The 25,570-nt window shown below is 36.3% G+C and overlaps 1 protein-coding gene across 2 annotated transcripts in view; it reads right to left on the bottom strand.

Moving 5' to 3' along the window:
• Nucleotides 1-6,629: 6,629 nt before the first annotated feature.
• The window catches only part of STRIT1 (small transmembrane regulator of ion transport 1), a 51,883-nt gene continuing 32,942 nt past the window's right edge, over nucleotides 6,630-25,570 (bottom strand). Inside the window, exons 1-4 of one of the 2 annotated variants that reach the window (XM_028164265.2) lie at nucleotides 9,703-9,717; nucleotides 9,415-9,604; nucleotides 6,823-6,921; nucleotides 6,630-6,721 (exon numbers count right to left, since the gene is read on the bottom strand). In XM_028164265.2, coding sequence (XP_028020066.1) covers nucleotides 6,827-6,921; nucleotides 9,415-9,427 — 108 coding nt within the window. In that variant the 5' untranslated portion in view covers nucleotides 9,428-9,604; nucleotides 9,703-9,717 and the 3' untranslated portion in view covers nucleotides 6,630-6,721; nucleotides 6,823-6,826. Of the gene's footprint in view, nucleotides 6,722-6,822; nucleotides 6,922-9,414; nucleotides 9,605-9,702; nucleotides 9,718-25,570 lie in introns of those variants that run through there. The other variant, XM_028164264.2, reaches the window with a different exon arrangement.

Here is a 25,570-nt window from a genome sequence, read left to right on the forward strand (position 1 = left end):
AGTAACCTATTACAACTCAAAACAGTTTCTCCATGACCCTGTTTCAATCAGCATCAAGATTGCAATCAATATCTAATTTCCTTTAATATTCATAGGCATAAGCTCCAAAAAGAACTTTGGCAGATATATATTTGTGTCATTTGGAATTTTGAATTTATAACGGCATGTATGCCCAGCCCAAGAAAATGACTGAAAATGGACTTAAATCTAGGATAATTATGAAAGTCTTAAACTCTTGACTATTTCTGACCTTCTGAAAAAAAAAACCCCAGCTCTGTGCCCACTCAGGATTCATTCAGATGATTTATAAGAAATTGCATACCCATCTCACTTTTGCAAACCAAGAAATCACTTTCAAAAGAGAGTGGAATAAAAGTAAAACATTCATCTATCTCATTCTCTGGGAAATTACCAACTCAAAATATTATTCTTCAGCTTTCGGTATTCTTTCCTATAAAGGAATCTTAGGCCAATGTATATTTGTGTTTTAAGTGGAATACCTCTGCTTGTCCAAAAAAAAGAAACAAAGAAAAAGGGGGAGGCAATGTCGGAGAAACTGCAATAAGCAATAATAAGGGATAATAAAATAAATAGTAAAAATGGGAAATAATTTCCTCAGAAAATAAAAAGAGAAGATTTATTTAACTACAAGATCTACAGATGGACATTACAGTCATCCCTGGGTATCTGCATGGGGCTGATTCCAGGACCCCTGCAGATACCAAAACCCACAGATGCTCAAGTCCCTTACACAAAATGGCATAATATTTGCATATAACTTATGCACATCCTCCTGTGTACTTTATTTTTTTATGTATCCAATTTTATCTTTCTAATTTAATTTTTATCTTATATTGAGGTATACTTGATTTACAATGTTGTGTTAGTTTCAGGTGTATAGCAATGTGATTCAGTTATACATATACATATATCCACTCTTTTTTAGATTCTTTTCCCATATAGGCCATTACAGTGTATTGAGTAGAGTTTCTTGTGCTATGCAGTTGGTCCTTGTTGACTATCTAACATACATACATATATATATATATATATATATATATATATATATATATATATATATATATATACACACACACATATAGTAGTGTCTATATATATATAGTAGTGTCTATATGTTAATCCCAAACTCCTAATTTATCCCTTTCTCCTATCTTTCCCCTTTGGTAACCATAAGTTTGTTTTCAAAGTCTGTGAGTCTATTTCTGTTTTGTGAATAAGTTCATTTGTATCATCTTTTTAGATTCCACATATGAGTGATATCTTATGATATTTGTCTTTCTCCATCTGACTTACTTCACTTAGTATGATAATCTCCAGGTCCATCCATGTTGCTGCAAATGGCATTATTTCATTCTTTTTTATGGCTGAGTAATATTCCATTGTATATGTGTACCATAGCTTCTTTATCCATTCCTCTGTCGATGGACATTTAGGTTGCTTCCATGTTTTGGCTATTGTAAATAGTGCTGCAGTGAACACTGGGGTGCATATATCTTTTGAATTATGGTTTTCTCTGGGTAGGTGCCCAGGAGTAGAATTGCTGGGTCATATGATAGTTTTATTTTTAGTTTTTTAAGGAACCTCCATACTGTTCTCCATAGTACCTGTACCAATTTACATTCCCACCAACAGTGTAGGAGGGTTCCTTTTTCTCTACACCCTTTCCAGTATTTATTGTTCATAGATTTTCTGATGATGGTCATTCTGACCAGTGTGAGGTGATACCCCATTGTAGTTTTGATTTACATTTCTCTAATAATTCGTGATGTTGAGCATCTTTTCATATGCTTTTTGGCCATCTGTATGTCTTCTTTGGAGAAATGTCTATTTAGATATTCTGCCCATTTTTTGATTGGGTTATCTCTTTTTTCGATATTGAGTTGCATGAGCTGTTTGACTATTTTGGAGATTAATCCCTTGTTGGTCGCATTGTATGTAAATATTTTCTCCCAGTCTGTAGGTTGTCTTTTCATTTTGTTTATGGTTTCCTTTGCTGTGTAAAAGCTTTTAAGTTCAATTAGGTCCCATTTGTTTATTTTTGTATTTATTTCTATTACTCTAGGAGACAGATCCAAAAAAATATTGCTGCAATTTATGCCAAAGAGTGTCCTGCCTATGTTTTCCTCTAAGAGTTTTATAGTATTCAGTCTTACATTTAGGTTTTTAATCCAATTACATTTAGGTTTTATGTTACTTATAATACCTAATACAATATAAATGCAATGCAAATAGTTGTAAATACAATGTAAATCTATGTAAATAGTTGCTGGCATGTAGCAAATTCAATTTTTGCTTTTTAGAACTTTCTGGAATTTTTTCAAATATTTTAGATTTGCAGTTGGTTGTATCCATAATGCAGAACTCGTGGGCACAGAGGGCCGACCGTAGTTGAAAACATTACTGTGGGTTGTGACAGGGATCTCACCTCTAGCCTTCTATTCTCTAGTAAATTTCCTCAGCTCTACCAGGCTTGGTTGCTCATGAGGAGTTTCCTTAGATATTTCAAAACTCATTGGAATTTACCTCTTATTCCAGACATGGCTAGTAATAAAAAAGCTTTCTTTGAGAGGTTTTTATGTCCTAATTACAGTATAGAGAAATAGTATTCTCAGCTCTGACATCAATACATGCCTTGAGGGGGAGGGGCACAGAGTGAGGGTTGGTGATGATGTAAGGCCGAGCATTATGCAATCAGAAAATTTTAAGTAACAGTTAACTCATTAAACTCTTCTTCTCAAAGAGTTATAGCTGCAGTTTGATAGAATGTAAGCTGAAGGTTTTGGAAATTTAAAAGCATATAAGATTCTATGCTTTGTGAGATCTGTATGTCATCACCTACCTAATCCTATTGTTCACATATCACTAATTACTTCTTTGAGAATTCCAATCCAGCTTACATTGCTCCAACGACATCTTGAAAGTTCAAAGTTAGAACATCAACATTGTGCATTCAAGAATATTGTAAGGGGGAAATAATTACCCATTTGATACATATTTATTAGTTGTCTGTTTTGTACTATGAGTTGGAGAGATGAGAAATAGATTCACTCATAAAGGGCTTAAATTTAACAGAGGAAAAAACTCACATATATGAAAATATTAGTGGACAAATAATATGTATCATTATACTTCATTTAATTAAAAAGTATAATGTAATATAAGCTAATATAATAAAGTGCAAATTTTTTGTTGCAGCTATAAACAGAAAAGTGGTTTGGATTTACTGATATAAGCTGTCATTGATCAGGGTCTCATGTACCAGGGAGTAATGCCTACACACACACACACACACACACACACACACACACACACACACACACACACACATATACATATGATAGGTGTGTTTCCAAACTTCTGTGATACTAAAAATCACCTGGGGAATTGATTTCTTAATAGGCCTTCTCTAGACCTACTGAAATGAACTCTCCAGAGCAGGAGCTTGAGAATCTGTCTTTTTAACAAATGACTCAATTGTTTCAGTTCAGGCAGGTTTAGAAAACACTGCAGTCCTCACAACAATCCCATGAAAATATTATTCTTCTTTTAGAGTTGAGAAACTAAGGTTAGAGAGATTAATTAACTACTCACTCAAAGGACTCCCAAGTTAGAATACAACAATCTGACTTCCAAAACTTTTGTTCTTTTCACTGCACTAAGCTTTCTTTGTTCTCTGAGAAAATGATCAGGTTGGATGTGTAAACATGGAATCAAAATACTTATTATAGGGAAATTCATTTCTACTGCTGCTTAAAAACAACACTACAGTTTGCTTTAAAGTGCTAAGGAAAAGAATATTGAGCCCTTGAAATAAGAAAGTCTTTGTCAAAGATAGAAAGTTAAGATTTATGGGAATGCTGAAGCTTTTTGTGTTCCAGGGAAAAGTTGTGCACACATTTGAACAAGAAATGAGATATCCTATAGCTTCAAAGGGCTAAAGAAAAGGACCAGTGTGTGTGGAGAAAAAGACTCTAAAGAAAGGAAAGTTGTTCTGACATAAAACATAGGTTGCCACAATTTTGTTTTATAACTTTCTAACCAAATGCCAGGACTCTGTGGTATAAAAATGCAAGAAAGATGACTGACAGGTCATGCAGGAATGGTGTCGGCAGAAAGAAGTACAGAAAAACCCAGTCTCTAGCCAGGAAGAAAGCTAAAATATGAGTTGATGTCCTTAAACCCAAGGGAAACCAGAGCCCAGCTGTAAAGTAGCCTAAAGCCTTTAGAAAGTTGGTGACAGCCCAGGGGCTACTTTACCTAGGGAGTCTTTTAATGGATTTCAGGAAATCCATTGAAATAGCATCTTGAAATAACATCTACAGTTTTGTTTGAATGTATGTATTCTGAGAAAGTCTACTGCTTTCATGGGTTTCTCATTAAAGTCTATAGCACAGAAAGAGGTCAAGTGAATAGAAAGACTATATTTTTAATTAACTCAAACAGAATGTGAAGAAGGGAAAAAAAAATGATACATGGTCTTGAAGCCCTCACAAACCATACAAGCATCAGGGAAGTCTAGGGGATTCAGGTCAGGGGTGTCCTTAAGAACCGGCTGTCCAGTGGGAAGAAGCCCTGATTTACAGTACTTGTTGACTGCTGTGATATAAATACTCCCATGTGGCCAATTTCCAGCTGCCAATGAGATGTAGCCTAACTTTCAAAATTCCTGAAAATTTAACAGTCAGCTTTCACAAGACTGCAGGAGCCGAATCCAGTAGCCCTCTGATTCAAGGTGAGTTCATTCTTCTCAAGTCTGGAGAAAACTAAAACTAGGTCAAGTTGTTAATGAAAATAGTCGAGCCTAATTTTATACACATTTTATGTTAGCATTTTGTAAATATTGCTTTAAACAGAAGTTTTAAAAAAGCTTTTTTGAAATGTTTAACCAAGTTTAAAAGATAAGAATCAGTGAACAAAGCCAAAGCTTTCTCTAATTGTTTTGATGAGATTAATTTCAGTAGGAAAATTAATTGAATAGAAAAGGATGCTAAAATTACAAGGAAGAAACTGGGTCCCTTCTTGTCTTGGTCCACTTGGGCTGCTATTTCAAAACAACACTGACGGGTGGGTAGCTTATAAACAGCAAGCAAACATTTTTTGCTCACAGTTCTGGAGGCTGGAAGTCCAAGATCAGGGTGCCAGCAAGGCCAGGTTCAAGTGAGGCCCTCTTCTAAGGTTGCAAACTTCTCATTGTGTCCTCACAAGGTGAAAGGGCTAGAGAGCTCTCTGGGGCCTCTTTTATAAGGGTGCTAATCCCATTCATGAGGGCTCCACACTCATGACCTAATCACCTCCCAATCCCTGCCCTAACACCCAATACCATCAAAGTTGGGGGGTCAGGATTTCAACCTATGAATTTTGAGGGGACACAAACATTCAGACCATAGCACTTCTAGAGCCGTAGTTCTCAAATTATGCATTCTGGACAAGCAGCATCAATATTACCTGAAAACTTGTTAGAAATGAAATTCTCAGGCCCCCTCACCCCAGATCTCTGAATCAGAAACTCTGAGAGTGGGACCCAGCAACCTGTGTTTTAACAGGTCCTCCACCAATTTGATGTACTATTAGATTTGTTTCAATTTGCTTTAAATTTGGGGATTATGTTTTTCTTTTTCTTTGTTTTTTTTAAATTTATAAGATATTTTCTTGATTCCAAAACAAGGGACACTCAGAGATATCTAGCCATTTGTGGCTCCTCTGTTCCAGTATTTTAATATAAGCAGGTATGTGTGCATATTGGTATAACCCCTCATTTTTTACACAAAAGGTAGCATACATTGTTCTGTACCTGTTTTTTTCACCTAATAAATACTTTGCCCTCGAGATAACATCACATCAGCATATAGAGAACCCCCTTCATTCATTCCTTTTTACAGCTGCTTAAGTGCCACATTATGTAGATAGACTACAGTTTATTGTTAGTCTTCTATTAATAGATATTTGGCTTTTTCCAGAGTTTCATTCTAACAGATTATGCCATAATGAATAGACTTGTGTATATACCATTTTGTATTTTTAGCAGTGTATCTGTGGAAATGTCAATATTCTTAGAAGAGGGATAGCTGGGTCAAAAGTTAAATACATATGTAATTTTGGTATTTTGATTGCTGAACACCCCTAAAAATGTTGTACCATTTTGAATTTCTAAAGACAGTATATGAGAGTGCTTATTTCACTTACCAAGTCTTACAGCCTTACCAAGACATATATTGGTATATCTTCATTTTTTCCCATCATCTGACAGGTAATGGTTCTTCAATGTGGTGTTAATTACAGTTCTCTTATTGTAAGAAAGAGGTTAAGGGTCAAGTTTACATTCACATTTTGTTTTCTATGAACTGTCTCTTCTTATCTCTAGCTCATTTTTTCTGTTTTTCTGTTTTTTGAGGGGTGGCCAAAAAATTTAATGTACCAAACTTTTTCCTATTGCTTATGCATATTAAGTAGGAATAGTTTTCCTACTCCCAGGTTATAGAGAAATTCATCTATATTTTCTTATAGTTATTATTGGTACCCAGAATTTTAAACATGTTTCTGAAGATTCTTATGTCCACTGAAGTACCAGTTTACAAATGCAAGTTTTATAAACTGATGTCAAACAAACATTGCAGTTATTTACACGAGAAACATTTAATAATCTGTCATTTCCATGCTTTTCTTAATTCTTCTAAATGATGTCAATCTGAAGTCTTCTTGCCTGCACGATAAAATGTTCCATTAGTAAAACAAAAAAGATTATTTCTGGAGTAATGTGTATTCTTTCTTTGTGAAGAAACATTCAATTATTGAAAACTTTACCTTTCTAAGAGAAGACAACATAAACCATTACAATGCATCCCACAATCCAGCCAATCAAGAGAAGAATAGGGACCAGAAGGTGTGAAAATGTAGACACCGCTGAAAAAATAAACAAGAGAGAACAGATTAGGTAGGTCATGTTGGTATTAAATCTTCTGAATCAAAAGGATAAGAGGAAATCTGATATAATATCAAGGGAAAAGTACACTCTCTAATCAATCACATCCATACAAGATTATTATTTTCTTTTCTACAAAGGGACTTGTGACTCAGCTGGGTATTTGGAATAGAAGACCTGTGTTCAAACCATAGGCCTTCCTTTTACAGTTATGTGACCTTGGACAATCCTGAGCTTGAACTTCCCTATTTGTAAGACACAGAGAATGAAACTTGTGATATCCACCTCCAGGAGTTGTTGTGAGGATCAAATGGCATCACGTGTTTACAAAGGCTTTGTAAATTCTAATTACTGTGTGGGTGTGTCTGTGGTGTATACAGAACAGATTCATGCATTTGTTCAATAACACAGAGACCAGCTGTTTACATAGAAACGCTGGAAAGTGACTGACTCTGAGGTAATTCTTACTAAACTAGTCGTCATAACATAGGGAAAGGTGTTGAAAATCGTTCTTAGACTTGATAGCTGCTTTTATCATAGGAAAAGGAAAGCATTACACCTTATGTAATCATTGAGAAAAGAGATTCTATTTTTTTAACTGGTTCAATACGGCAACCAACACTGATCCAACACACGCGTAAAAGACAAAAGTATAATAATTCCTCTTGTGTCTCCTATTTGTATCCTTACCTGTAAAAAAGCAACTTATAAAAGTATCTTTTTTTTTAATATTCACTGCATCTCAATCTTGTTTCAACCAACACACCACACCAAATGATTCAAAACAAACAGCACAGAAAGACATAATATAGAATTAATGTCCCTGTGTTAAAGGCTCAGATATATTCCTAATTGAAAAACACAGATTTTATGCCATTAGCTAACAAAGAAAATGCATATTCTTAGCAATTGCATTCCTATTACAATTTCCATCACTCTAAAAGTGAAGTTTTTTAAGTGCTATTAAAATCATCAGGAAATGAGACACTTCTAAAATTAGAAGACACTCATAACAGCAAATATTCTGAAATTAAAATGAATTTTAATAGTCTAAATCTATTTTTCCAAAAATTTTGGAGTCTCTCTTAACTCTCACAAGTCAGCAGCTTTCCTTGCTTGTCCGTCTCACTGTGACCTTGAACAAAGCGTTAACCTCTAAATGAAAAAAACCCTTTCTTTCTCTTTACCTGCCACGTGGTATTGCTTTAAGGATAAAGGAGACATTATGATATGCTTTTTACTCTCATTTGGATGAAAGCCTTTTTATGAATTAAGGTAGCATTACAGTGGAAGTACGTAGTAATTTCTTGAACTGTTCCTATATTGGTTTAGTATTTTTCCCAGTTTCAAAGAAAGAACTTATAAATGCTCAATTAAAATATTGGTATTAACTTTTAAGTATTTTATACAAGCATATTTTAATACAGTTCTGAAATTTACATATAATAAAGCACTAAACGTAGTGTATCTCATTACTTATTATTCTTCGTAAAACAATACCACTGACTGTGCATTTAAATACTCAAACGTATACCTGCATTTGTGTTCTGTTAACAGTAGTGTTTTACGTTTTATTATAATCTGTAGCATTGGTTTGACATAGGAATATGTAGGAACACAACATACTCTGCCTACGTCACACTAGTAACACAGATAAGCACAAAACCTCTTCTTTTTAAATATGAACAGTAACTCCAAAATTCTTCTCTCCGTCCGGGTTTAAAACCTGGTGCCACCACGCTCCTATACGTGACCTCAAGCAAGTTACTAAACGTTGCTATGCCTCAGTTTCCTTATCTATAAAATGGGAATGATGATAACACCTCATATCTCACGAGATTGTTGTCAGGATTAAAAGCATCCATTCCCATAGGCATTTGAAAACTTACTTGGACACTATATATATATATATATATATTCAGCCCATTTTATCATTTATTACAGTCAATCATTTTTCTTAAAAATAAAAAACATTTAAAAACCAGAAAAAAAAGAAGTTCAGATGTGAAGCATACTAAGCCTATTTTATTTATTTTTATTTCAGAGTCAGGAAACAAACACACTCAGAAAGGTAGAGGGATTTCCCCCAAACTCACATGGCCATTCAGTAGCAGATCTGACACAGAATTCAAATGTCCTTAATGCTAGCCCAGCACACCACAATGCCTCAAATCCAGTACAACACTGGAGAATAACTGACCTCTAACTCATATTTCAAAACAAGCATGAACAAATTAAGCTCTTTTGTTTATCTGATCCTTTCGAAATTATTCATGTGACGTATAGACATGGTCCATAAATTACATATCTAATGCATTTTTTGCAGCCACACTAACATATGCGGTTAATGATACTTAAGCAGAGATACCACACTCTTCAGAATAACTAAGAAACAGCAAATATTGGGAAATAGAAGATAAACCACGGAGCCTGGAGCCTTACTTGCCAAGAGAGTTGGATGTCTTAAATCTTACCTTTTTCAGCCATTCTTCCTGTTGTGGGGTGGGCTGGTCAGGGCCACGCTTACCTCTTTGTTATTGTTATCCAGCATCTCTTTGAACTTTAAATAGACATCTGAAGAGTGTGGCAGCTGCCTGACTCCTGGCTGCCAATTGTCTGGGTGATGTAAGACATTGGAAAGCAGAACTCCTCTCTTTCTTTATCCTGTTATTGTGGAGGAAACAAGGGGCTACATGACCTAAACAATTAAGTAAGTTGAATTATCCTAACCCAGAGATAGATAGGCGATTTTTTTAACTCACCCAGTGCCCCAGACAACATGAAGGAAATGTTCAGGGAAGGGGGTGTACAGAGGAAAGATGGCATTGCGATTAGAGAAGTCCTATTAAAGAGGAAGGGTGGTATATTGGAAAGGAAGGACATTGGATTTGGAGAGACCTGGCTTCAAATTCCAATTCTGCTATTTCTGTAATAAAGGCCAGTTGCTTAACTGGGCATCAGCTTCTTTGATTTTAAAATGAAGATAGTAATACCTACCCAAGGAAGAAGTGTCATAAAGATGAAATGAAAAAGTTATATCACATACAGACAGTTCTTTATTATATTACAGAATGCAAAAGATAAAATAGTGCCCCTTCCTATGAACCATTCTAAAAACAGAAAATTGTAATATAAATATCCTAGAAACTAAAACAATAAAACGCTGTGGTATTGCCTAGACTTTTCAGAGAGCAGTCATAAGCTTGTTGTTTTTATTAGCGATGTATAAAAATAGGACATTCCATTTTTCAAAGTCCAACCTGGCTTATGTAACATGACCTAGATTATGCTCTAGATTCTCATTGGAGTAACTTTTGGGTCTGGATGGAAAGGTTTTGCAAAATGACCTTGTAACCAACTTTCAAACAATCCAACACAAGACTGAGTGTCCTCCTCTATAAACAAGATTTACCTGATCAGATCTACCTCCACACAGTTCCAAGAGTAATGTTTCCTGCAAATGACCACATGTCTCATCACTGATCAAAACCCACCAGTGGTTCTCCATCATCTCCTAGAGAATAAAAATCGGAACTCCTTGTCAAGATACCTAAAAAGCCCCACCTCTTTACTTTCCCATTTGCAATGATGCTTCGACCACACTGAACTTGCTATTATATGAATCCAGAATGCTACAACCCACACAGGCAAGAATAACGTATGAATTTCTACCTCAAGTCATATACATACAGATTAGAGTGTGCAGCCAAAAATCTGGTAAATGTGTTGCTTGTTTAATGTCATTTAAGCCAAGCTATCATCTCTCTCTCCCTCTCTCCAATTTAATGTTGAAAAAAATGCCTGGCTATACCAGATAAGAAAAGAGATTATGTAACAAAATCCCTGATAAAGTCAGGAGGTTTTTCCAATATTAAATAATTACATATTGAACAAAAGTTAATCGAGGGCAATTTCACTTAAATGCTGAAATTTTTAACTAAATAGGCTCAAATGAACACCCTTTCTTAAAGCCAAAAAAAAAAAAAAAAAAAGGGTACTTTAAAAAAACAGTAAGGTACACTCCAAAGAACAAAGATACATATACTTGGGTAAAATACTCTGCCTGAAATGGATAAAGATAGAATGTATGAAAATATTTCTACATTAAAAATATTTATTTGCATGTCAGTTGTCTTAAACTTTCTTTTTTGATATGAAATATTAACATTACTGCTACAAATTTGGATTCTGAGGAGGGATTACTTTAGAACTCATTTATTATTATTTTTTCTATAGAAAGAGACAGGGAAAAAAAAATTAATTCAATGAACATGAATTGCCCCGATCTCAGAGAAAGTTTCAGTCTAGAATCTCATTTCCTTGGTATCCCTTCAGTTAAAAAAAAAAAGTTTTATAGTATTTATTTAGGAAAAAAAATGTTTTATTCATTATTGGACTAGTTTTGCTTTGAACTCATAAACCCGATGTTTGACCATTTTCTAATCTTCCTCTTAGGGCATACCATTTAGGTACGTAAGTACATTTTCTAATTTGCATATTTTCTTGAAGATTTAGCTCTCAAATCCTTTATTATCAAGGTGACATTAGATTCTTCTAGGGTATTTAAGCTAAAAAATTCAAATACTTGGCTCCTTATTCAAGATAAATCAGAATTTATTGACTTTTCAAACATTTTTAACTATCAGTGTCTGGGATTATAGTAGAAAGATCTACACATGGTAGATTAAATGGACAAATTCCTATAAAGATATAAACTACCGAAACTGACTCAAAAAGGAATAGAATATTTGAATAGACTTGAATATTTCAAATATTGAATATTTGAATAAAAAAATAAAGAGATTGAAGTCATAATCAAAAAAATGTCCCACAAGGAAAAGCCCTGGAACAGATGGCTTCACTGGTGAATCCTACCAAACATGTAGAGTTAACCCTAACACTACTTAAAAACTCTTCCAAACATAGAAGAAGAGGGAAGACTTCCCAACTCATCCTATGATGTCACCATTACCCTAAAACCAAAGCCAAAGATATTATAAGAAAACTGCAGACCAATCTCGCTAATGAAGATGATAGGTGCAAAAATTCTCAACAGTAAACTAACAAACCACATCCAGCAACATATAAAAGAATTATACACCACAACCAAGTGGGATTAATCCCAGGAATGCACAGTCAGTACAACATTCCAATACCAGTTAATGTTATACACCATATTAATAGAATAAGAAACAAAAACCACATGATCATCTCAGTAGATGCAGAAAAAACATTTGACAAAATCCAACACCATTTCAAGATAAAAACAATAAGTTAGGAATAAATGGGAACCTCCTCAACCTCACAAAGGGAATGTACAAAAAACCCACCGCTGGCAACACACCTAATGGAGAAAGACTAGGTGCTTCCTCCACAACATGATGAACAAGACAAGGATGTTTGCTCTCATACTTTGAGTCAATATTGTCCTGGAGGGTGTAGCCAGGAGAATTAGGCAGGAAAATGAAGTAAAAGGCATCCAAATTGGAAAAGAAGAAATTAAACTATCTCTGTTTGCAGATGACATGATCTTATATAGAGAAAATCCTAAAGAATCCACACACACAATCTTTTTTTTTTTTTAAAGATAGTAGTCATCTTTTCTTTTTAAAATTTATTTATTTATCTATCTATTTTTGGCTGTGTTGGGTCTTCGTTTCTGTGCGAGGGCTTTCTCTAGTTGCGGCAAGTGGGGTCCACTCTTCATTGCGGTGCGCGGGCCTCTCACTATCGCGGCCTCTCTTTTTTTTTTTTTTTTTTAAGTTATACAATTTTTATTTATTTATTTATTTATTTTTGGCTGTGTTGGGTCTTCGTTTCTGTGCGAGGGCTTTCTCTAGTTGCGGCAAGTGGGGGCCACTCTTCATCACAGTGCGCGGGCCTTTCATTATTGCGGCCTCTCTTGTTGTGGAGCACAGGCTCCAGACACGCAGGCTCAGTAGTTGTGGCTCACAGGCCCAGTTGCTCCGCGGCATGTGGGATCTTCCCAGACCAGGGCTTGAACCCGTGTCCCCTGCATTGGCAGGCGGATTCTCAACCACTGCGCCACCAGGGAAGCCCCCACAATCTTTTTTTTAAAATAAATTTATTTATTTATTTTTGGCTGCGTTGGGTCTTCGTTGCTGCACACGGGCTTTCTCTGGTTGCAGCGAGCAGGGGGCTACTCTTCATTGCGGTGTGTGGGCTTCTCATTGCATTGGCTTCTTTTGCTTCAGAGCACGGGCTCTAGGGGCACAGGCTTCAGTAGTTGTGGCTCGCGGGCTCTAGAGTGCAGGCCCAGTAGTTGTGGCACAGAGGCTTAGCTGCTCCGCGGCATGTGGGATCTTCCCGGACCAGGGCTTGAACCCATGCCCCCTGCATTGGCAGGTGGATTCTTAACCACTGTGCCACCAGGGAAGTCCCCTCCACACACAATCTTTTAGAGCTAGTAATCAAATTCAGCAAGGTTACAAGATACAAGATCAACACACAATCAGTTGTATTTCTACATGCTAGCAATGAACAGTTTGAAAATTAAGAAAAAAACGACAATTACAATAGCATCAAAAAAATAAAATACTTAGGAATAAATTTAACCAAAGATATACAAGACTTGTAAATGAAGACTGACCAAACATTGCTGAGGGAAATTAAAGATCTAAATAAACAAAAGACATTCCATTTTCACAGATTGAAACACTTAATATTGTTAAAGATGGCAATACTACCCCAAGCAATCTACAGATTCAGTGTATTCCTAGCAAAATACCAATGGCCTTTTTTTTTTTCTTTTTTTGCAGAAATGTAAAACCTAACCTTAACATTCATATGGGGGACTTCCCTGGTGGTGCAGTGGTTAAGAATACGCCTGCCAATGCAGGGGACATGGGTTTGAGCCCTGGTCCGGGAAGATCCCACATGCCGCGGAGCAACTAAGCCTGTGAGCCACAACTACTGAGCCTGCGCTCTAGAGCCCGCGTGCCACAACTACTGAGCCTGCGTGCCACAACTACTGAGCCCACGTGCCACAACTACTGAAGCCTGCGCGACTAGAGCCCGTGCTCCGCAACAAGAGAAGCCACTGCAATGAGAAGCCCGCACACTGTAACGAAGAGTAGCCCCCACTCACTGCAACTAGAGAAAGCCCGCGTGCAGCAACGAAGACCCAATACAGCCAAAAATAAATAAATAAATTTCTATTAAAAAAAATTCATATGGAATTGCAAGGGAGCCTGAATAATCAAAACAATCTTGAAAAGGAAAGCGAAGTTGGAGAACTTACGCTTATTGATCTCAAAACTTACTACAAAGCTACAGTAATCAAGAATATATGGGACAGGCATAAGGACAGACATATAGATCAATGGAATAGAATTGAGAGTCCAGAAATAAACCCAAACACTTACAGTCAATTGATTTTCAGTTGACTACCAAGGGCTACCAAGACAAAATATTAGGGAAAGAATAGTCTTCTCAACAAATGGTGCTGGGACAACTAGTTTTTCACATGCAAAAGTATGAAGGTGGACCCCCTACCTCATAACATATTCAAAAATTAACTCAGAATGTACCAAGACCTAAATGTAAGAGCTAAAACTATAAAATCAGAAGAAAACATAGGAGTGAATCAGGCAGTGATTTCTTAGCTATAACACCTAAGCAGAAGCAATCAAAGAATAAATAGGTAAATTAGCTTTCATCAACATTTAAAACTTTTGTACATCAAAGAACACCATCAAGAAAGTAAAAAGGCAATCTATGGAATGGAAACAAATATTTGCATATCATACATCTGATAATGGTTTAGTATCCAGAATATATATTTTTAAAAACTCTTACAGGGCTTCCCTGGTGGCGCAGTGGTTGAGAATCTGCCTGCCAATGCAGGGGACACGGGTTTGAGCCCTGGTCTGGGAAGATCCCACATGCCGCGGAGCAACTAGGCCCGTGAGCCACAATTACTGAGCCTGCGCGTCTGGAGCCTGTGCTCCACAACAAGAGAGGCCACGACAGTGAGAGGCCCGCGCACCGCGATGAAGAGTGGCCCCCACTTGCCGCAACTAGAGAAAGCCCTCGCACAGAAACGAAGACCCAACACAGCCATAAATTAAAAAAAAAAAAAAAAAACTCTTACAATTCAACAATAAAAAAACCCAAGTACCATTTTTAATATGAGCAAAGAATTTGAATAGACATTTATCCAAAGAAGATATACAAGTAGCCAATAAGCACATGAAAATATACTTAAATCATTAGTCATTAGGGAAATGCAAATCAAGACCACTATGAGCTACCACTTCACCTCCACGAAGATGATTATAATAAAAAAGACAGACGATGACAAGTATTGACAAATATGTGGAGAAACTAGAACCCTCTAGTGCTGATGGGAATGTAAACTGGTACAGCCACCTTGAAAAACAGTTTTGCAGTTCTTCAAAATGTTAAATATGGAATTACCTTATGACCCGGCAATTTTATTCTTACATGTATACCCAAGAGAACTAAAAACAGGTGTTCAAACATACTGTACACAAATGTTTATAGCAGCATTATTTATAATAGTCAAAAAGTAGAAACAACCCAAATGTCCATAAATTGATGAATGAATAAACTAAATGTATAGCCATACAATGTGATGTGTTAAGCCATAAAAAGGAATGAAGTTTTGGAACATGCTAAAACATGGCTGAACCTTGAAAATATTATCTTAAATGAAAGAAGCCATATTGTATTATACGATTCCATTTTACAAAATGTCCAGAACAGGCGAATCTATAGAGACAAAGTGGATCAGTGGTTGCTTGGAGATGAGGGAGATGAGAATGGAGAGTGACTTCTAAGAGCTATGAAGTTTCTTTGGGGAATGATGAAAATATTCTGAAATGAGATAGTGGTGATGGTTGCACAACCTTATGAACATACTAAAACCAGTGAATTGCACACTTTGAAAGAATTAATTTTATGGTACTTGAATTATATCTCAATTTTTAAAAGTTCAAATTGGTTCTTGAAACAAAGTTTCAGAGAAGAACCCCCAGACCCTCCAGGTGAAAATGGGGGAGGGAGGCAGAACAGGACTGGGAGAAATGCCAGGCAAAATAGTAACAAAGTTGAAATTTTTGTTTTTAAAAGAAGCGTTTACTGAGCACCTACTATGTGCTAGATGCCACTCTAGGCACTTGGGATACATCAATAAAAAAAGATCCCTGCCCTCCCAGAGTTACATTCAGAAAGGTCATAAGTGCTATGAAAAAAGAAAAAGCAGGGCTGACTAAGGTTAATAATTAAGTTGGTCTGGGTTTTCCTAGCAGGACTGAAGAACAGCAAGGAGTTAGTATGGCTCCAGCAGGGTGAGGAAGGAGGCGAGCTATAAGAGAAGAGGTCCCAGAGGTGAGTAAGGAGGGCTTTATTAGCCCTTGTTAGAATGTTGGATTCTTCTCTGAGTGAAACAAGCAGCCAAAGGAAAGTTTTAAAGAGAGAACTAACATAATCTGACTTAACATTTTTAAAGTATCATTCTGGCTGCTGTGATTGGGAGCAAAGATAAAAGCAGGGAGACTTGTTGTAGGCTACTGTACTAATCCAGACAAGGGTCGAGAGATGACGGAGACTCAGACCAGGGTGGTATTTGATTACTCATCAAGAAGGGGCACTATTGAGGAGGCCAAAGTACGGTGGGCATTTGTGATGGATCTGACTTGACTAATACGGTTTTGATGGGTCGGGTGTGACTTTCCCCCATTATCAACTTTTGTTGACTGAGTTGCTAAGTGGAGAAATTTGTGTTCAAAGTCCAATCAAAGGGTCTGCAAAGTGCAGTAGAATGTAATGAGCAAGGTTTGTCCAATCTGAGATGTCCAAAATGTGAAATGTATCAAGACTAATGAATAAGAGGCAACAAAGTATTACAGGCTACCTGATCTCCTTCCCTGGGACCCCTTCTCGCACGTCACAGAAAGGGAAGGGTGGCTCAGAGCAGAAGGTGACACTATGATGGTGGAGAAGCAGGAACCTGGGATCAGGTCAAGTCGAGGGACCATGCCTATGGACCCTCAGGCCTCAGCAGAAAAGGGGTTGCAGGAGTCCATTTTTCAGCTTCTACTCATTCCTCCAGGCACTTCCGATTTGGCTTCAGCCTGCATTTCACCATTGAAACAACTTATTTTTAAGATCACTAAGATCTAAGATCATGTGACTTCTGTGTTGCTAAAGTCAATGCAAATTTTTCAGTCCTGATCTTACTGATGACCTCTTGGTGTCACTTGACACCACTGGTTACTTTATCCTTCTTGAAATCATTTCTCTTGGCTTCTGTGGCATCAGACTCTTCCCACTTTTGACTGTGCATTCTTAGTCTTGTGAGTTTATTCTCATCCACCCAAACACTAAATAATGGCTCCTTGATGAAAATATCAGAACTGAGCTTCCATGTTACGGGAAGATGAATTGGAGAGAGCTGGTAAGTGAAATCTCTGTCATGTATATTGACAGAGCCCTGAGGGTTCCTCTCAGGCGTGCAACCTATACAGTCATTTAGGACTTCATGCTGAGAAGGACCCCATGCTTGTTTTAATGCTCTGCTCTGCCTGTCTTGCGATTCTTAATAACGTTTTTTTTTTTTTGGCCATGTCGCACAGCATGTGGGATCTTAGTTCCCTGACCAGGGATCAAACCCACTGCCCCCTGCAGTGGAAGTGTGGAGTCTTAACCACTGGACCGCCAGGGAAGTCCGAAATTCTTAATAATCTTTTATCTTTGAACTTGCATTTTGTCAGAGGCTATGGGACAATGGTGCATGCACATGAGCAGAGGTGGTACAGGGGAGGTGGCGCATTTGAGCTGTAGTGGTCCTCAGGCTCTAGGCACTGCAAACTGCGTCCACAGAGCAGTCAGCCCTGAGTATATGTCAGGGCCTGGGACAGTCCAGAGCTGCAGGGAGTGAGGCAGTGGAACCAGGCCGGGACCTGGACACAGAATGGCAGTTGGGACAGCACCAAGCATGCCTGGATGAAACTGCTGGTGGATAAGCAGTGAATTTCAGCAATAGATCGTGGAATCTTCCATTTTAAAAACTGCGGCAGCCTTGTACCACAAAATAGCCACAGGTTTCAAAATAGAAATTAAATGTAAAGATTGCTACGTTCGATGGCAAATAACACTATTTTCATATGAAGCTTTGGATGAACCAGATATTAAGAAGTAGACAATTTAAAAATTATTTTTTCCTTGTAATCGAAGATAAGACAATAGGATGCATAACAGATGTTTTGAAATACATACAAATCATAAAGCTACTTCTCGTTTCTTGCACAACTGCCATAAGTTACCAAAAATGTCAGAAGAAATGTCAAAATGCCATTGTATAAATTTACATTTAAAATTAAATTCAGACTTACACAAAACTGATTTGTATGGAGAGTTAAATCTTTTTCTAGAAAAATTGTTCCACAAGAATCATCAGCTCTAGATGTACTAAAATTTATGTTTTGATGGATTTTGATATAAATTTATCAGAAATTTATCCTAATATTGTCACAGCCTGTAAAATACTCTTAACAGCTCTCCAGTAACAGTTGCATCAGCAGAAAAGTCTTCTTAAAATTAAAAATTATCAAAAATTATTTGCAGTCTTGCATTTGCGAAGTGTGACTAACGTTGCTGTCAATCATATAGAAAATGGAGTTGCTTAAAATATAAATTCTGAAGACCTAATATATAATTTGCAGAAAAGTGAGCCAGAAAAAAAATCTTATGGTCAATAAGCATATGAAATTATTAAAGTATTATTATATATTGTATTTCATAAAATTATGACACCCAAAATATTATTTTTTTGCAGTTTGTGAGTTTGTCATTACTCATGTATCACAAATACACCTTTACATTTAATGTCATCAAATAGTTTTAAAGGAAAACACTTTATAGCATATTTAATGCTATATATATGTATTTTTTGAACAGCATTTCTGAATTTTCATCTTGCCTTGGGCCCTGCAAATTTTGTCATCAGCCCTGATTCTTTCCCTAAAGAAAGGAGGCAATGGGGTAGCAAGAAGGCAGGGCCTTCCACATCTGTTTCTTCCTCACTTCCTTTAACCATAGTGTTTCTTTTTCATTTGCATCATGTATTAAGGTTGTGGTGCTTAAAAAGTTTAGAAACCTCCCATCTAGTGCAACCACACATATAGGAAAAAGCACAAAACTAAAGTACAGAAAAGTGCAGTGACTTTTCTACTTTTCTAACTTTAGGGTCAGCCTCCTGAATCCCAACCTCTAGCCTTCGTGCTGTTTTCCTGGTATTCATGACCCCATCCTGGTGACATGACATGTCCAGTGATTATATATGAGAGCCCCTTTTCCGGAAACCAGTTTGGAGACCCCTATTAGTAGCCTACTTTAAAATGTAAAACAAGTTGAGAAAGAAGGTTGGCAGAGGGATGCCCAAATGTGAGCATCTATTCATCTGTTTCTTATTCCAAGAGATATTCCCTAAACTTCAAGTCATTGATACCGAGATCCCCTACCTTGCAAAGCAGTTTATAGGATATGCTCCCAGCCTAAACCTTTCTATTTCTCAAATGTTTTAATACAGATACAGACAGAAGTAAAAAAATAAAGTGCTGTCAGTATCATTTTTCAATTGCAGTATAGTTGTTACTTAAAATAATAGTTTCAGGTATACAACATAGTGATTTGATGTTTTCATAGATTATACTCCATATAAAGTTATTATAACACATTGGCTATATTCCCTGTGCTGTTCATTGCTTCCTTGTAGCCAAAATATATGAAAAGCTCATACAACTCAATATCAAAAAAAAAAAAAAACACCTGACTAAAAAAATGGGGAAAGGACACGACTAGGCATTTCTCCAGAGAAGATATACAGATGACCAACAGGTGCATGGAAAGATGCTCATTGTCATTCTTAATGTCGTGCTCATGTTCCTGGACTCTGTGGCCTCAGCAATCTCCACTAACGCAGAAACAAAAGGTGCTATTACTTCAGATTGATGTTTATTGACTGATTTGGATGGTTTTGCCATCCAGATAGCCCTTGTGCTTCAGAGATGCCTTGGCTGTGAGGGAGAATTATCTGCACAGACCTGATAGACTCCAACATTCTTTAAAAAAAAAAAACAAGTTAACGTTGCTAAGTCATAACAAAGGGTTCACTACCAGGGCTGTGCAGTCACCATGACAGGGGTTCAAATCTCTATTCTTCTAATATTTGTGGGACCTGGGGGCAGGCTACTGTCAGAGAAATTCTCCAAACTTAGAAATAAGGCAAAAAAGTGGAGGCAGATTCTTTCAGCATCATAGGGGGACAAAGTCACCCAAGGATTGTCAAAACCTGTACTTAGTTCATCTCACTTTTACTGTTGATTAACGTTTCCATACTTAAAGAATTTACTTGCTGACCTGTAATTTTTTGTCCAGTAGAGATGCAAATAATTTCCATGCAATGGAACAGATAACCCCAAACATCAAGGGCCAGCTGAACATTAAACATTTCTATGTCTAGCTCAGCAATCTCAGCCTAACAAATAAACTAGCTTCTTAGAAGCTCTTTGAACTGAATGCATCTTTTTCCCTCCTTAATTAATGAATTCAATAAAATATTTGATACATTGTCCTTTTTATATTTGCCCAAGAGTCCTGATTTTATCTTTTTGAAAATTACACTTTAACTTGATTAACTCTTGGACCCACTTTCTTATCTGTAAAATGGAGATAATAAGACCTACATTATAGGGTTGCTGTGAGAACTGAGTGGCAAGGTAAGTAAGGCACTTAGCACAGAACCTGTTGCCAAGGAAATGCACATGAGACCTTGAGCTTTAGAGCTTGGAAACTGAGTTTCTAAAGAAGGGATTAAAGCAGCTGGAATCAGGGATATGGGCCAGGTCCTCTGGTTGGCTTCTGCTCTTTTTCTGAAACACTCACATATTACAAACTTGCCAGAAATGACTTTTCTGCTTCTATAATCACATTCTTTAAAACCTTATTTGCTGACCCTCTGCTAATTATATACCTCACACCTCATGGAAATAAGTCCAGTGGGAACTATGTGTGACAGCTGGGTGACCTTCACCACTGAAAGCTTTCCATTGCTTGTTTCCAATAGGGCTCAGGCAGGCGAAAAGTTTGAAAAGCCCATGATATTGTCAATGAAGTACATTTACTTTTTATTTTTTTTAATTTATTTTTTTTATTGGAGTACAGTTGCTTTACAATGTTGAGTTAGTTTCTGCTATACAGAAAGTGAATCAGCTATACATATACATATATCCCCTCTTTTTCGAATTTCCTTCCCATTTAGGTCACCACAGAGCAGTGAGTAGAGTTCCCTGTGCTATACAGTCGGTTCTTATTCATCATCTATTTTACATATAGTAGTGTATATATGTGAATCCCAATCTCCCAATCCATCCCACCCCCCTCAATGAAGTACATTTAAACCAAAAGACAAAAATGGTTTTTCTCAGAAACTTTGCATTAGCGTTTCCGTATTCCAAATGGTAATTTTTCAAGACACAAAAGGGTGACATCAAATATGATATTTTCAATGAGGGATATGCTGAGGAAATATATTCAGTTGTAAACATATTCTGTAAACTGTTTTCTTTGACACTTTCCCCTCCCTGAGAGCTCTCAAAACTACAGAATCCTCATATATTCGAATTTCTGGTACTTCCCTTTTGCCACCAAAATATATACACCCTTTCCCACCTCTGCACTCCAAATAACACGAGCCCCCTATCTACCCATCGGAGTCTAAGGGCATCTGTAAGGTGGAGGAAGCCTGGCCGTTTCCCTCCACATGGTAGCAAGGTGACAGCTGCTGGGAGCTAGGCTGAGTCCCCAGGAGCCCCACTGTTTCCAAACTCTGTATATAGTACAGCAGAATGACGCTCCTCCCAAAACACCCATTCCATGTAATCTCTGAGAAATACAAATGTAGGGTTAAGTAGCACAAACCCACAGAAGACAAATAGTTAAATAGCAGCACTTTATGAACTACTCAGACCTCCTGAATAAACTGATCTAAATCCTAAAGCTGTTAGGTATAAAAGAGCAACTTAACAAAAAACTCAAAGGAGTGAATAATCACCATGCTTGAAGAACAGAGCTGCCCTTGGCCTGCACAACATACACTCTGATACAGTGACATCTTTTTCTCTTAGACCTTTGAACATGTGCAGCCCCTGAGGACCAGGTCTCCCCTTGCTAGTGGTTCCTAGCTGGAAATCATTCGCCCAGCAGAGAGCTCTCACAGGAAGGGTGCCAACTTTCCAGGCAGCCTCACAAGTCAGGACATCAGGAAACACTAAGCAATCTGAGAGATTCACCCCAGGAGCAGCTCTACTCCCTACAACCAACCCTTCCCACTGGGATTCTATTATAATGGAGAAAAAACATCTTTCATTCTATAATTAAAGTTATAATCTAAAGATTTGCAGTTTCTTCTCCAGTGTATTCTAAATTTCTCTATACTTTTGAGTCTATTTTTCCAACACTTTACTATGACATTTTCAAGCTTATGCCAATGTTGAGATAATTTTACGTAATTACAAAATTTTTCATATTTGCAACCTACTAGTCAATCATCGATCCATCTGATGTTCTGATTTTCTGATCTGTTTCAAAATAAATTGCAGATATCATCACACTTTCCTCCAAATACTTTACAAGGTCATACTGTGTAGCACAGGGAACTATATTCAGTATCTTGTAATAAACTATAATGGGAAAGAATCTGAATATATATATATATCTGAATCACTTTGCTGTATACCAGAAACTCACTTTGCTGTATACCAGAAACTAACACACCACTGTAAACCAACTATACTTCAATAAAAAAAAAAAAATTAAACATAAACCAAATACTTTAGTAAGCATGTCATTGGACTAAAATCTAATACATTTGAATAGATTTTTCTTTCAAAATAAACTTTACATACAATGAAATGTACAGATCTTAACCGTACATTTACTGAGTTTTAACAAATGCATACACCTTTGCAACCCAAACTTCTATCAAGATATAGAACTGAATCAATTTCTTGACTTGCTAGCTTTTACTAATGATCTGTCTCTTCACACCCTAGTAACAATCTGTTTTAACTATCCCAGCTTTATGACCAAAAAGGGATTAATCTCCAAAATATACAAACAGCTCATGCAACTCAATATCAAAAAAACAAACAACCCAATCAAAAACTGGGCGGAATATCTAAATAGACCTTTCTCCAAAGAAGACATACAGATGGCCAAAAAGCACATGAAAAGTTGCTCAACATCACTAATTATTAGAGAAATGCAAATCAAAACTACAATGAGGTATCAGCTCACACCAGTCAGAATGCCCATCAACAAAAAGTCTACAAACAATAAATGCTGGAGAGGGTGTGGAGAAAAGGGAACCCTCTTGCACTGTTGGTGGGAATGTAAATGGTAAAACCACTATGGAGAACAGTATGGAGATTCCTTAAAAAACTAAAAATAGAACTACTGTATGACCCAGCAATCCTACACCTGGGCATCTATTTGGAGAAAACCATAATTTGAAAAGACACACTCACCCCAGTGTTCATTGCCGCACTATTTACAATAGCCAAGACATGGAAGCAACCTAAATGTCCAACAACAGAGGAATGGAGAGAGAAGATGAGGTACATATATACAATGGAATATTATTCAGCCATAAAAAAGAATGAAATAATGCCATTCACAGCAATGTGGATGGATCTGGAGATTATCATACTAAATGAAGTAAGATGGACAGAGAAAGACAAATATCATATGATATCACTTATATGTGGAATCTGAAAAAAATGATTCAAATGAACTTATTTACAAAACAGAAACAGACTCACAGACTTCAAAAACAAACTTATGTTTACCAAAGGGGAAAGGTTAGGGTGGGGGGGAGGGATAAATTAGGAGTTTGGGATTAACATATATACACTACTATATATAAAATAGATAACCAACAAGGACCTACTGTATAGCACAATATTCTGTAACTGTATATGGGAAAAGAATCTGAAAAAGAATGGATATATGTATATGTATAACTGAACCACTTTGCTGTACACCTGAAATTAACACAACATTGTAAATCAACTCTACCCCAATATAAAATAAAAATTATATTAAAAAAAATATTCCAGCTTTAAAATGTTTTAAAATCTGTATGTCTTGTCCCTCTTCATTACTTTTATTTTCAGGATTATTTTGATTATTCTGGCATGTTTAATTGTCCTCTTAAATTTTCAAGTCACTTTACTTAGCTCAAAAAAAGGAAAGGAAAAACTTCTGCTGTTATTTTTAATTGACTTACATTAAGTACAGTGATTAATGTAGAGATACAAGAAACACTGTAATATTCAGTCTTCCCTTCCAAGAACACCAGATACCTTTCCATTTATTCAAGCCTTCTTTCCTGTGTTAGAATTTTCTTCATAAAATTCTTGCACACTTCTTAAGTTTAATCCTTTTTAAAAATATTTATTTGTTATTATTGTTTTTCCCACCATACTTTTTATATGAATTTTGTATACAGACAACTTACCAAATTTGTTTATGGTCAATAGGAATTTTTCAATTGATTCTCTTGGGTTTTGATATATAAATCATTGTCTATAAACAATAATTTTACCTCTTCCTTTTAAATTTCTGTCTCCTTTTTTCTTAACTTTTTAATTGCATATAATTGTTAGAGCAATGCTTTCATAAGGTAAGCATTAGTGCTTTTAACAACTTTTATCTATCTCTTGTATCGTAAATGAACTCTGAATATATAAATGGCCTTCCTTTTCTGGACATGGTTTTAGCAATTTACCTTTTTCTAAATATTATTCCATTTCACTTCACTATTGAGTTGAAGAAGGGTTAATTATTTCCATTTCCTCTGTATCTGTGGTCATTTACCCATCCTTATTTCTTATTTTGTACTCTTCTCCTTTGAACTACTTTTTCAAAGAACCTGTTCTTGAATTTATTTTTCAGGCTTGCAGTTTTTCTGTTTTGCATTCCATTAATTTTTGCTTTTAATTTATGAATTCTTTCCCTCACCTTTTCTTTAGGTTTATCATCTTGTCTTTGACAAATTTTTTTAACTGATGCTTAATTCATTTATTCTCCTTCATCTACAAAAACATTTAAGGTTATGTGTCTTTCCACTAAGCATGGTTTTAGCTGTATCCCATGGGTTCTGACAGGTAATGTTTTAATTAATGATATTATCTAGATATTCTGACATTTTACTTTGATTTTCTCTTTGACCAGGAATTGTTTGAGAGAATTTTTTAATTTCCAGGTGGTATTTTACTTTCAAAATGAATCATGCTGTGACACTTTTTGCAGGACAAAGACGTTAATGTCATATACTATGTACTTATGTATCTTTTCAAGGAGTTTTGTTTCCCACATGTCGGAATTTTTTCCTACAAAATACTCCTACTTAACGTATGCATGTGTGTGTTTATATTTAAATACATTTTAACTAATATGTATTAATTACTATGTGCTAGCATTTTATTTGTGACCTAAATACAATCACTAGTTTTTTCCTTAATTATCCTCCTTTATTATAGAAGATTAAGTCTCAGAGGGATGAAGCAACTTAAACACCACACA

Source organism: Balaenoptera acutorostrata, chromosome 4 (assembly GCF_949987535.1).
Source record: "Balaenoptera acutorostrata chromosome 4, mBalAcu1.1, whole genome shotgun sequence".
In the NCBI taxonomy this organism is placed as follows: Eukaryota; Metazoa; Chordata; class Mammalia; order Artiodactyla; family Balaenopteridae; genus Balaenoptera; species Balaenoptera acutorostrata.